Source organism: Argiope bruennichi, chromosome 3 (assembly GCF_947563725.1).
Source record: "Argiope bruennichi chromosome 3, qqArgBrue1.1, whole genome shotgun sequence".
Taxonomy (NCBI): Eukaryota; Metazoa; Arthropoda; class Arachnida; order Araneae; family Araneidae; genus Argiope; species Argiope bruennichi.
This window is the reverse complement of record NC_079153.1, coordinates 30,556,321-30,570,046: the sequence shown is the minus strand read 5'-3', so window position 1 is coordinate 30,570,046 and position 13,726 is coordinate 30,556,321. Positions and strand designations below refer to the sequence as shown.

Sequence of the window (13,726 nt, the reverse complement as noted above, 5' to 3'; positions counted from 1 at the left end):
AAATTCTGCCGAAATTCTCCGTTTAAAATAACGTTTTTTTTTCCCATTGTTAATTTTTTTTTGTAAGAATACATTGCTTTTCATCTTATAGTATTTTCAAATAAAAAAAATTATAACAAAGCTATTCGATAGGAAAAATCAAATGGAAATAAATTGGCCGAAATGAAATGGAAATAAACTGACATTCTAATCCAGAAGCATATAAATAAAGCATAAAACGAGGTTACTGTACTGAATTAAGTCGATCGTATATAGAATCAGCTTTTCGTTCTCTGTAATTCTAGTTCTACCAGCTACGCAAACAAAATACCATGTTTTTCCCGACATTGTCAGATATTTTATTTGTAATGTCAATGCTCTCATAAAATATGAAGGTTTTTACTCATGATTACGACTTTCTAAATGTTTCAAATACTTTCTTGCAATTCTGGATGCATTACAGTGGCTGAGATACAACAGAAAAGCAAATAATTTCTCAAAATGGCTGCTCTAAGAACCAGCAGAATTGCTCCTTGATTTACTCCCATAATATAAGAGGACGTGTTTAATGTGTTTAGCCTCCTATTTCTTTTGGTTTTTGAGTTTGGTTTTCGGCCAAACTGATTATTTATCTATTACGTAAATTTTTTTAATGTCAATATTGGGTTTTATTTGCTTTGTGATTGTTAGATAGCGAGTCACTCGACATTTGAGGTTTGTTTTGTCAGTATTGTTTGAAATATTTAATGGAAGCTATTATCATGTCACAGCAAGTATTTATATTGCACCTGAGGGCGAAATGGGGGGAAAAAACTTAAATTAACAAAAATGAGCTTAAAACAATATTATTTATTAATTCTACTTTTAAACATACAATTTGGGACAAAACTAATGGATAGTTTCCAGTTTGATTGCCTTTTTCGAGAAACGGAACTCTTTCATTTCTTGGCTAGCAATTCGTCTGAATATCGAAACATTATATTAACCCTTAACTGTTTTTTTAAAAACAGTAATGGGGCTTCCAGTGCTATCAGATAAAGAAAAAAATGACAAGAAAAACCACGCGAGAATCTGGCAACTTGAAATGAAAAGTTGACCCTGAAGCTGCTAAATTGGCAGCAAAATGTGAACATTTTATTCAATATTTAGATATTGGAGATATAAGCAAAGAATGTTCTCATTGTGGAGCTTTGAGTTTTCAATCGGAAGTAGGCCGATCGGAAAATGTATGTTCGTATCATGGAAAGATTAAGCATCCAGCATTGAACGAATGACCAGCGGAGTTTAAGAACTTACTAACTGGAACTGACGAACATCGCGTACAATACTGGACAATATTCAGTTCTCGAGCGAAATTGAGTAGGGTGCAGAAGCCCCCTAATTATATAAGAACCTTTAAATCAATAAAAAAACATATTAAAAACTAGAATTAGAACAAGGTTGGAGTGAAGTGATGAGCATCTGCTGGAGATAAACAAAATGTTTAATCGTTACACATTCGCAATAAACAAGTACTTTAAAATAATTAACTCCTCCCTTTATCACATTATGATGAAGGGAATCAAATTTAATGGTGAAGGTTAAGTTAATCAACACGTATCCCTTCCTCACAAAGATAATAAAACAGTTTCAATATCTCCAAGCAGTCTGTCAGTTAATCGTCTTGCACTCTACTCTCTTTATAAGCGTTGAGAGAATCAAGGACGACGCCTTAAGAGATTTTTCATGATCTTAATTTTCGAAGATAATCTTTCAGATTAGGTAAACTATATTTACATTCAAACTTCTGAAAGTAAATATAAGTTACATCATAGTAGTGCTTATAAAAGTCGATTAAACTATTTCTCATACTGATAACACCGCTATATAGAGTAATCGACGAAATCAATGTAAATTTTAACAATTCTTTCCAAACAAGAGCTTAACCAGTAGTTTATATTTTATCTTTGTTATTCATGTAATAACTAATGGTTATTTTATCGTAAATTGAGGACAGAAACAAATGAAAAAAAAAAGTATACAATTATCTATCGATGAAAAGATATCTACCCCCATTTTCCTTAAAATACTGATGTATCAGTATTACAGCGAATGAGACGGAGATTAATCAAACATTATTAAATTTATTCATTATGCGCTTACTTTTACGACTTTAAAACTTGTAAAAGTTAAGGGGAAAAAGAAAAAATCCTTCAATATTATATACAATTTTTTTTTATATCAAGAATTACTTTCCATAACATCAGAATGGAGCATATACTTCAAATTGGAGGGAAAAAATGATTTCGTTGATGCAGAGAATTATATTTTAGTTGTCTGAGATAATAAATAGAGTATAAATTAATTCTTCAGCCAATTTTTAATGCAGAACTCTGGCTCCATCAATCACTATTTTAATCACTAATCACTATCACTATTTTAGACTACTTCATTTCAAAGAAAATTCGCCCATTAATGGGTAACAGAGAATTATTTTAAAATAACAAAATTCAAAATTTCATAATTCGATAAACTTTATTCACAGAAAAGTGGAACGTATTTTGATTAAGAGTGTCAAAAACTCCTTTATTAAATATGGCTAAAATGATTCGGGAAATTATAAAAATGCAAAAACATTTAAATTGTTTTCAGCAGCATATTTAGCAATAATATAGAATTTTTTTTTTTTTTTTTTTTGTCATTTTAACTTTTTTTTTTTTCTAATTGAATGTATATGACCATTTCTAATGGTTTACAAATGAATTATTATACCTGTATTAGAGTGACGATCTTGCACATAAAGTCTCTACCTCTACTATTAATACAGAAAGATGTGTGTGTGTGTGTGTGGTGTATTGGCGCTCTGCATGTCAGATCGTGTGAACCTACAGCCACCAAATTTGACCTTGGAAGATGGGAAGGTGCAACTAGGAGTGATCGTACACCTTCCTTTCTTTCTCTCTTCTTCTTCTTCTTCTTTTTTTTTTTTTTTTTGAGAATTAATTTATAAAAATGCAGATTTAAAGTTGGTAAAAGATAGACTCAACAATGCAATATATTACTACAAGAACCTCGTGACTTTTCACTCATCAAACGTTATGTACCAATGGGGTGAACTTTTAAGTATTATTTTATTCTATTTAGATATCTCTGAAACGTCGATTCTATTAAGAAAAGAGTATTTTTCACTTCGGTTGAAAACAGTATATTTTTTTTATTCCATTGATATCAATAGCTTTCTAAAATCAATTCGCTAATTTAATTGAACGAATCTTGACAAATATTTGAACTGATCAAAATTAGGCAACGGAATTGAAACTCAAAGTCTGATACTTCATTCACCAGGGTTATCGACTATTTATAAAGCCTGGCCATTTCTTATACGATCTAATACATGTTTCTATTAAAAGAATTTCAGTTTTGATCAATTTTTCTGGCAGGACGTTTATTTTGTTTCCGGCATGTATTTTGGGAAATTTTTATTACCTTGGAGCTCGTTTGTAGGGATAGAAAAAAAAAAAGTAGAAGGGATGGGCTCTTACTTTAAATAAAAAAAGGCTAACCAATCAATAGTGCACCAATCTCACAAGAGTCTTTTACTAGATTAAACGAAGAAACGCTTAAAATTAGATTAAATGAAATCTAATTTTACGTAAACAACGACAAATGAATAATTAAAAAAACTATTTCCATAAGAACTAATTTCGATAACAATATAAAATTTCTGATCACAATTTTTAATGAAGAAGTTCTATTTTTAGAACACATAGATTCTAAGACACACACATTCTATTTTTAGAACATTAATAATATTAATTAAAAACATTTCAGCACTCTCATTTATTTTACTGACAAATGCCTGAATGCTGAATTTCTAGATGTAAGAATAACAAAACATCATGAGACTTTTAAAATTTTAAATTTCAAATAATCAAAAAGTTTTTTACTCTGAACAAATAAAATATTTTCCATTCATTTGTCGCCACGTATTATTTTAATACAAACGTGATAAAAAGAAAACTTACTAGTTTAACAGAAATTTTAGATAGCACGAAATGTAGCACAACGTTTTTAAAATGCAGCATCTAAAACTGACACTTTTATATAGAAATCAAAATTTTATCTGGAATTATCATGTTATATTTTTACTTATTTAATTTGATTTATTTCAAGTTTATAAAGGTGGAATTTGATAATCGAGCTTTCATTTACTTCATGATACACTAGAGTTTTCAGACATATAATTAAAATAATTATTTTTGAAAAAAATTACTAGATGGACAACAGGCGTACAAATGAAGGCAGAAACAAAAACGAAAAGGAAATGATAAAGGGCATACAGTTTTATGCCAGTTTAGATAGATTAAATTCCCATTTGGAAGCAACTCTAGAGCTATTTTGGGGCGGACTTAGTAATTTTGAAGCCCGGTCAGATGACGAGGACGATACCTGAGCTGGCACTTCCTCCTTTCCAAATTTCTGCAACATACCAATGTGAGGAAGTTCGGATCGTCAAACTTAATGTGAACAAACCCGTATACACAACGGACCTACTGTGGAATCGGGTTTCGAACCTTGGAACTACGCAGCCCCGAAGCTAAGATCTTCTGTTTTATATTCATATTGGATCTGGAAACAATTCGTTAAAAAATTTAAGGAAGATACAAATACTCGAGTAGGGAAAATAAACACTCATTCGAAATTATGAAAAGAAAAGGGATTTTGTTAAAGGCGATATTCATAGACAGAAAATTGAACACAATTTCAAAATCAAACAACCCCATTTAGCAAAGGATTTCATACCACAACGATATTCAAATGATAGCTAAATCGAAATTTTCGATGCCGTAAACCATTTTATAGAGAACATATATTTTTTAGGGATAATTCACAATATACCGCATGAAAATTTAAAATGAGAAAAAATTCTTAATCTAAAGAATTTCACTAAAAAAGTGAAATTCTTAAAAAATAAGTAATAAAAACTTAAAAAATAAGTAATGAAAAATGCATTTTTTTTTTTACTGAGTTTTTTCCAGAATAACCATTGCATCAAACTTTTATACATAGAAAAACAAAGAATGTTGATATATTTAAATGGAAAATTATTTAAAGGAATTTAGCAAACGTATATCATTAAAAAACCCCACTTTGCGCAGAAAAATCAAATTACGCATCAATATGAAAATTAATTACAATTAATATTTATTTAATTATTACACATGTATTCAAAAATATGACAAAATTTTCTTTAAAAAATGAATGAAAAGGATTTATTTAAGACAATCCGTTCAGTTTTTAATATCAGAACCACTGATGAGTATTTTGAACGATTAAAATACAAATATTAGTAAAGATTAATGACTTACAGAATATGTGTACTCAACAGGGGTGTCATCAAAATGAGCGACAACAGGCAGATTATTGCTGTCATAGATCTTTTGACGTTGCACCAACCTCTCAATACTTGCAAATCTGTAGGGAGGTGTCGAATTACTGCCTGACGAAGATTCAGGATGGACAGTCGATGGACTACTCGGAGCAGTGGTCACAGAAAAAGGTTTGAAAATAGTCGTGATTTCATGCGAACTGCCGCTACCACTATCAGAAGGACTGGACAGCAATTTCATAGTTTTAACTACATCTTCCTTCGGCAGGTAAACGATGGTTCGGATTGTAGAACGTGAAGTAGGTTGTTGACGGAAAACTTCTTCGCCCATGTTATTTAAATACCGGACGAATTCAAAAGTTATTTACGTAGATTAAAGTTTTATAATATATATCTTGAGGATATATTATAACAGAGAACTATGTTTTCTCCGAAAAAGAATTTCGCAACTTCAGGTTTGAATGAGAGTGGCACGCCGGAAAACTAACTTCACAGTCAACGAGAAGCAAGTGCAATCTACTCGAAAACAAGAGTCAACTCTTGAACTAAGTTCCACAGCGGATGTGGTCACTTGAGTGTCGACATAATGTCCTCTTCCTTAAAAGATGCGTTGACAGGTAGAAAAAAATCGCCAACCCGGTTCGCCAAGATTCTCTCTCTCGATCGATACATACAACTCATCCACCAATAAAACACTAATGGATGTTTTATCTTCAGAAATTCACGAAAATGAAAGAGCATTTAAAATATTTATGAAACTGGTAATATAAAAATATGATAAGCGATAATTAATCAATAATGTTAAGGATGAGATGATTCTGATCTTGTGAGACATCAATATTAAAACAAGAAAACAACCTTTTTAGATCATCAATGAATTTTTACTAAATTAAGAAAAGCGATACAAATCCATTTGAAAATAAAATAAAATTAATCGAAAATTAAAATAATTATCTAATAGAGGGGGGGGGGAGCAAGTAAAAGCTCAAAACAAGATTTAATTTTTTAATGTAGAACAGAAAATAGCGAAATTTTCAAATAAAAATAACAAATATTTATAATTTTGACTAAGCATTTCTAATAAATAAATTAGTATATAAAATGATATGCATGCATTCTGAATAGCATTATTAAGCAAAAATAAATCAAATAAAAAGGTACAAATCAGTAACTTACAATATTTAGCATAATCAGGATGTTGTCAATTAAAAATTATGCTCCACTAGATTCAAAACAAAATTGTTAAGATTCATAAAAGATAATTTCTTGGAAAAGAAACAACAACATAACTCATTAGAATTGCAAAAGCAACATTCATCTTGCCGTTACATAAGATCTATTACGAAGTAATAATGAACCGCTATTCAGAGGAAAAAGCCGTCATCTGAGCCGCATCCCATTCTTTTAACGAATAACAATACGAATGCAAGAATAATTGACCCAAGGTGAGACCTAATACGCAACAAGTCAACGCAGATGAGAGATGTTTAGTGAAAATGAAACTTTGATCAGCGGCACGCCTCCATGAACAAAATACAAGCATAAATAAGCCTGAGTGGTCTCCTTGAAACTTTCTCGTATACTCTCCAATTAAAGTGTTATTCATTTTCTCAAACAATGGTTACCCAATCATCAATGGCATTTCTCACTGATATGTTACATATAAAGTAGTTATCAACAAATTATTCAATAATACATATTTCTAAAGAATTTTAATGTTAGTTAATTTTAAAACAATTTGTAACAATAAAAAGAAATAATACATTTTAAAACAAATATTTTCAGACATTACACAAAATTAATTAATAGGCATTTATTATTAACTAAACATATAAGAGAAATAATTAAAAAAATCACACAATGTTATTGATTAAACAAACAGGATTTGTTATACATTTACAACTCTGTCTCATTGATTAGCTATCCCTTTTGCTTTTTTCAAGTCATCATTACTGAGTTTAAACATTATAACCAAATTTTATATTCACTTTTATAAAGAGGAATGACTCCAATGCTTTGAAATTCATGTTAGAACAGGGATTCCTTTTCTTTCCCTTTCTAACCATGCTAAAAATACCTTCACTATAAACATTGCTGTGAACGAAGAATCGGGTAAAATGTCATTTTGGCGCTTTTTGTAGTTTTCCACAATATATCCGTAATTTTCACTTAATTTCCGTTATAACTACGGAAATTCCGTAACTGTAGGAGGGTATGTCTCTTTCCTCTCCCCCAGCATAAAATTACAGATATTGGGGCATGGTATTAGTGAGCAATAGTTATGAAATATAGATCTTTCGCGACTGAATCTATCTTATCTATATGTTACTGTTAAAGTATATAATGCAGTTATTTCATAGAATACCTAGTTATTCCATGAAATAACTGATCGTGTCCGTTAAAGTGTGTAATATGTTATTAATTTGACACTCTAACTAGTTATTCTATGAAATAACTAGGTATTCTATAAATTAACTAATGAGAGACAGTTAAAGTGTAAAATAAACAATTTATCTAAAATGAAATTAAACTAATGATAGACAATTAAAATGAAAAAAGCAATTTATCTAATTTATGCAGCGTATAAATGGTATTTATGGAAACGTACCATAAAATCATTTGCTACAACAAGGATTACTAAAATGACACTTGGAATTACAAAGAACATTATTTCTAAAACAAGAACATTTTTTATTTCTAAAACAAACAAACAAAAACATAAGTGCAGAAGGGGTGGAAGGTAAATGTATTTGTCGTGCGAGATATATGATATAGATTATTTTACACTTGAACGGGCTGCAGATCGTTATTCTATGAAATAACTAATTAAACCATGAAATACAAAAGAGTTTTACATTTTAACGGACACGATCAGTTATTTCATGGAATAACTAGGTATTCTATAAAATAACGGATTTCATACTTTAACGGTAACATATACACTTTTTGAGCCCCTTTTTCATGACCGAATGAAACCAAAATTCAACACGAATCTACAATTATAGGTACAAGATTGCATACAGGATTTCATTGATTCAAGTCCTTCCGTTCATGAGTTATTGCGTTTACATGCTGGAAAAAGTAAAGGCAGATAAGATAGACAGACGGTCAACTCTTTGACAGGTTTGGTTCAAAATTCGATAAAAATCTATGCTTTAGATGCTAAATCTGTGTACCAAATTTTATCTGCATAGCTCATTACGTTTCGGAGCTACTGAGATCACTTGCAGTCAAACAGCCAGCCAGACTTCCTGTGAATGGATTTTGTTCAAAATTAAGACCATATATCAATGTCTAGGTCAAAGCATTTTTGTATTATTGAGTCTATAAGACAAGCATTCATAATGCTGAAAATGTGTTGTTCGAACTCACGGAAATCTTCTGAAACGTGGAGATTCATCAAAACCTCGAGTTCGAATTTCTTGACGATTGCAATATTTCCACCGCACTTAGAATATGGAAAAATAAAAATCTATATTTAAAATATTTAAATTATGTTGAAAAACAATCATTATTTCAATAAAAAGTTAAAGTCCAAAAAAGTTATCATTTAGAATTTGAAAGAAGATTTTAATACACTTTTATCAATAAGCAACAACAAATATACAAGAAAGCCTTTCATTCGTGCGATAACATGCAGCATAAGTGAATGATAAAAATAAACGTTTTGTCGGAATTAAATGATGACATGCTGTTAATTTTATAGAAAGAATTTTTCCATTTGCATAATTTCATCAGTTTAATGCCGAATAACACTAGCTCAAGCGTCTGTTGTAGACAGCACTGTTTGACTAAAATCGACGACTTATTGATTTCTAATACAAAAATAATCTTATAATTTTACCCACTCTTACGCCTAGTAGTTATCTTCTACTTTAGGAGGTAAGACTTGCAAGATCTACGACATTTAATGATATACAAATATATTATCATATTCGTAAATATATACAGGAATTACAGGGAATGTCAAATTTAATCTGAAGTTATTTAATCCCTCGAAATCTATTAGGACAATACATCCGATATTCAGTATTTTATTTAGAACTCAGCAACTTTTCTATTGACCTAAAACACCATTTTTTTTTTAATGACTTATACAGCAAAAGCATTTCTGCTCAATAAATTTATATTTTCAGCTTCATTTGTATACGAATACTTAATTTTCAGCAACCACACTTTCTCCCAAAGAGACTAAACAAAACGAAAAGAATCTCTTCAATTATTTTTATTGATAAAATTTCCATTGACAATTTCGACTTCATAATCAGTGAAGTAAGCTTACATTTTGATGATTTCCACGAACAAAGATGTATAAATTGAACATATTAGACAGCTCATATCTGACAATTCAGATATTTGAGTAGAACAGATGCAGTTGCATAATGTGAAACGACGTCATGTGCTTATTGTCTGATCTATTTATTCTCAGCTCCGGAGATTTTAAAAAGATGTATAAATCTATATTTTGTCCACCTAATTTTATTATTTTTTAAAATACATAATGTTGACGTCAACCTTTCACAGAAATAAATTCCATCTCAGAATGAAATAACTACAGCCAAAAAGTATATAATTGTATTATAATCTATAACAAGCTGAAATTTTGGCTTTTTGGAACTCTGGCTGCCTTAAATAAAAGGCTACTTAAAATTTATGATACATTCAAACTAGATCGAATGTGAATGAATTGCTAGTCAAGTATGCATTATTAGGTAATTATATAAGCAACAACTGTCAGTCAAAATATATTTGCTTAGTAAAGGATACCTGATCAAACCAGGGAAAGAAAAATTTATGTGCCTCTTATCAATGCATATTTACATTTTCAATGAATAAACAAATATATCCATGTTTTATTTAAAATGAATTTTTTAAAAAAATTATCAAAACATTTAATTTAAAATCAAACCATTCAAAGAAAAATAAGAAAACATTAAAAGGAAAAACAATTTTCAGTAATATTCCTTAACTGGAACTTGAGCACAAGTAATTAGAATATCTAATAAAACATTTACAGACAGAATTAATTGGGAATTGTTGGGAACTGATTATCAGTAACGGAAATCCGACGAATAACTGTCAGTTTTGTTGGAAAGACAAGTGCCCCATTGTTGTGGCGTCCCTAGGCGATTAACTAAGATAAAACTAGGCTACTTAAAGGGTAATAACCGACAAAAAATCATCATTAAATATGAAAGAACCATTTTTTACGAGTTTTAAGAAGTTTAATTATAGTAATAATATTAATTAGCACTTAGTGTAAAAAAAAAAAAAAAAAAAAAAAAAAAAAACCATCTAGATTTCTTAAAATTCACTTAAAGTGACAGACGTTTTAGATTCACAAACCAAGCCATTTCCTTTCTCACACATCTGCTGATCAGAAAATTTTCCATGCACATTTCAGAACAAGAGACCGCCGTTTCATAACTTTTCAGAGAGCTCAATCTCAGGTTCTCTCTCCTCATTTAAAGAAAGTAATATCAACTATAATGGCCACCATTAATATATTCCAGATATATACTACAGAACAGAAGGTACTTTGAATACTCTTGCGGATTAGTTTTCAGAAATTGGAAATGTTTCCAATAATGATGGTAAAAAATTTTTCATTGACATCTGTTAAAAGCACGTGGGATGAAATTAAAAAGAGAAACACCACTAATTATACGAGGTCATTGCTCCATTCAATATATTTACTTAAAAGATTTAATATCTGAATAATCGAGTTTCACTGGCAGCGTTTTTTTTTTTTTTTTTTTTTTTTTTTTTGTAAAATTGTGTTTTTTTGGAGAAATTATTTAGATACGATTCACATACTGATTACATATGAATAGTTTTTTTTTTTTTATCTTACCTGCATACCAACTGGTCATTTAAATAAAATTCATGAATACACTTAGTTATTCGAAACAATCTGCTATATTATAGTATCATTTTTACAGTTTATCTATCATTACTTGAAGTTTTGAACTTACACTCAGTTTGGCCATGGTGAAATCATTGCCAAGATGGCTCTATACGACATTGTAAGCATGAGAGCAGATAGAAAAAGGTTCTAATAGTTATAAGTTCTTATATCTTATAGTTAGTTATAATTTTTTTCTCTCTCTCTGTCTATGTAAAATCGCATTTTTTCAGGAAACTCACTTATATAGATAAACTTAAAAAGCTAAACCTTATCTAAACATAACATTTGATCCAAATCATTAAAACCGTTTCCGAGATACACGAAATGAATCAATTTATATATAAAAAGAAGAATAGCTCATTTAAAAGTAAGATAATCATAAGCACTTTTAAAACGGGCAAGTAGGAGGTGGACAAATACATATAATTTATCATTTAAAAATTTTTGGTGGTAGTAGAAATGAATTTTAAAATCCCGAATCCACTGATTCAAGGTAAACACAACAACAACAATCATAATAAAAAGTTTACATCACTATTACTCTACATCTCTAATTTTTCATATCTTTTAAAGAAAGATGATTGTTTTCACGTTTGAAATTTTATTTGTGCTCTAGAATGGAATATTCAAAATGATTCAACGGTCGTTAGTTTAAAATTAAGACATAATCATACAGATTTAAATAAACTTAAAAATGCTGGAAATATATCAAGATATTGGAGATCATTTAGTATTGAAGATACGTAATATCTGGTAGGAAGTATCGAAAGGTTAAATTCGGCTAAAAGAAACTAAATTCAAATCAAATTCAATTCTATCATTTAAAGAAAGATGGTACATACTTTTCAAAGCATAAAATATAAAACCTTTTATCACGAGGACTTAAGTTTTCGAAGTGTCTTAATTTCATCAACATTAAAAATATAGGACAAACATTTTTATTTCTAAATTTGAAATATTAAAATTACTGCTAAACGAATTTCATGTTCCTTTTCTTTTTCCCATACTGAATTAAAAAAATGTGAGCGCACACGCACACTTATTTAACCCGAATACCACAAAACATAACCTAATTTACAAATAGTATTAAAAAAAATTAAAACTAGAATGGCTTCACGTAAAATTATTATTCAAAATTGAGGAGGAAAAATAGCACCACAGTTATTCATACAAAAGTTCAAAGATATAATAGCCTAGTATCAAATTTAATCAATGGGAGTGGTCACCACAAAACAATATAGCATATTCTCTAATAAAGGCATTATCCTCCCTATCCACGCATAAAATTGCGCCCCATAAGCAAGATCGTAAATGCCACGAGTTATGTTTCCTATTTTCGGACTCCCCCACATGAGAGTTTTGTGTTTTATAGTACAGTAAGGAATGCTGAATATGTATTTTGAACACAGTTTAGTCGACAACCAAAATTTGATAAAGAACTACAATTTTAGCAATCGGGTAATATATACCAAATTTACCTGATTTCGTAAAATTTGTTTAAGTCTTGGTGCTTTACGGTCAGCGCGTTTCCATGCATGCAAAAGTACAACCCAACAGACGTTCAATTTCTTGCTAGACATAGTTCAAAATCCTTTAAGGAATGAATGCTAAATCTGTATACCAACTTTTATCTAGATTTTTGCATTTTGTAATTAATGTGTTCAAACTGTATAAGGATAGCAGGAGAGGCAGAATTTTTGTGAATGGCATTTCTTCAAACTAAGTTAGAAACCTACAAATTTGTATTTAAGAACATATAAAAAATTCCATCTAGAGCGAAGCATTTTTTGAGTGATTTTTATAAGACAAACTTAATTCCAAAAATGTGTTCTTCGAACTCTAAGAGTCTGAAGCACGCAGATTCGTTAAAATCTCGAATTCGAATTTTTTAACGGTTACAGTAGTTCTTCCTTGTAAGCGAGAAAATGAGAGAGAATCATTGAAACCTTTCATTCCGAATCATTTAATACACTCCTTCAATGTTTTATCTGTTCCCTATCTAAAGAAAGCATTTTTCTTTTTTGAATGCGAAGTGAAAAATTACTTCATTAAAAACGAAATTACGAAGAAACTTTACAACGTACTGCACAAACATCATTTTAAACTAAAGCAGACTGCATCCAGGTGCAATGAATTTGATAGCGTGATTACGTAGGACAGATGAAATCACGAAATCAAAAAGCACGTGCGAGAAACAAAAGAGATGTCCGTCAAACTCCAGTGCATACACCTGCCTATTCCTTTGACATTGGTTTTACTGTACAACTGCCAAATGAGTGTCAGTTTTCTTGGCTACCAGGTGTGTGATATCCCCGAATGACAAAAACATCATGTTAAGAATGCAATGCGAAATTCAGATTTTTCTATGAAATAACAGATAAATTTTTAAATCTAGCTGATTTCCTTCAAGACGACTAGGTACTATCTAATTTTTTATATTTGAGACTAGATTTTAATTTAATACTCATAAT

General features: G+C 30.0%; 1 protein-coding gene across 3 annotated transcripts in view; it reads right to left on the bottom strand.

The window, feature by feature from the left end:
* Positions 1 to 13,726, bottom strand: part of LOC129963722 (septin-7-like) — a 50,599-nt gene that overhangs the window by 13,979 nt on the left and 22,894 nt on the right. The window contains exon 1 of one of the 3 annotated variants that reach the window (XM_056078246.1): positions 6,524 to 6,632. The exons of 1 other annotated variant lie outside the window; for it this stretch is intronic. In XM_056078246.1, coding sequence (XP_055934221.1) covers positions 6,524 to 6,535 — 12 coding nt within the window. In that variant the 5' untranslated portion in view covers positions 6,536 to 6,632. Of the gene's footprint in view, positions 1 to 5,327; positions 6,041 to 6,523; positions 6,633 to 13,726 lie in introns of those variants that run through there. One more of the 3 variants, XM_056078243.1, reaches the window with a different exon arrangement.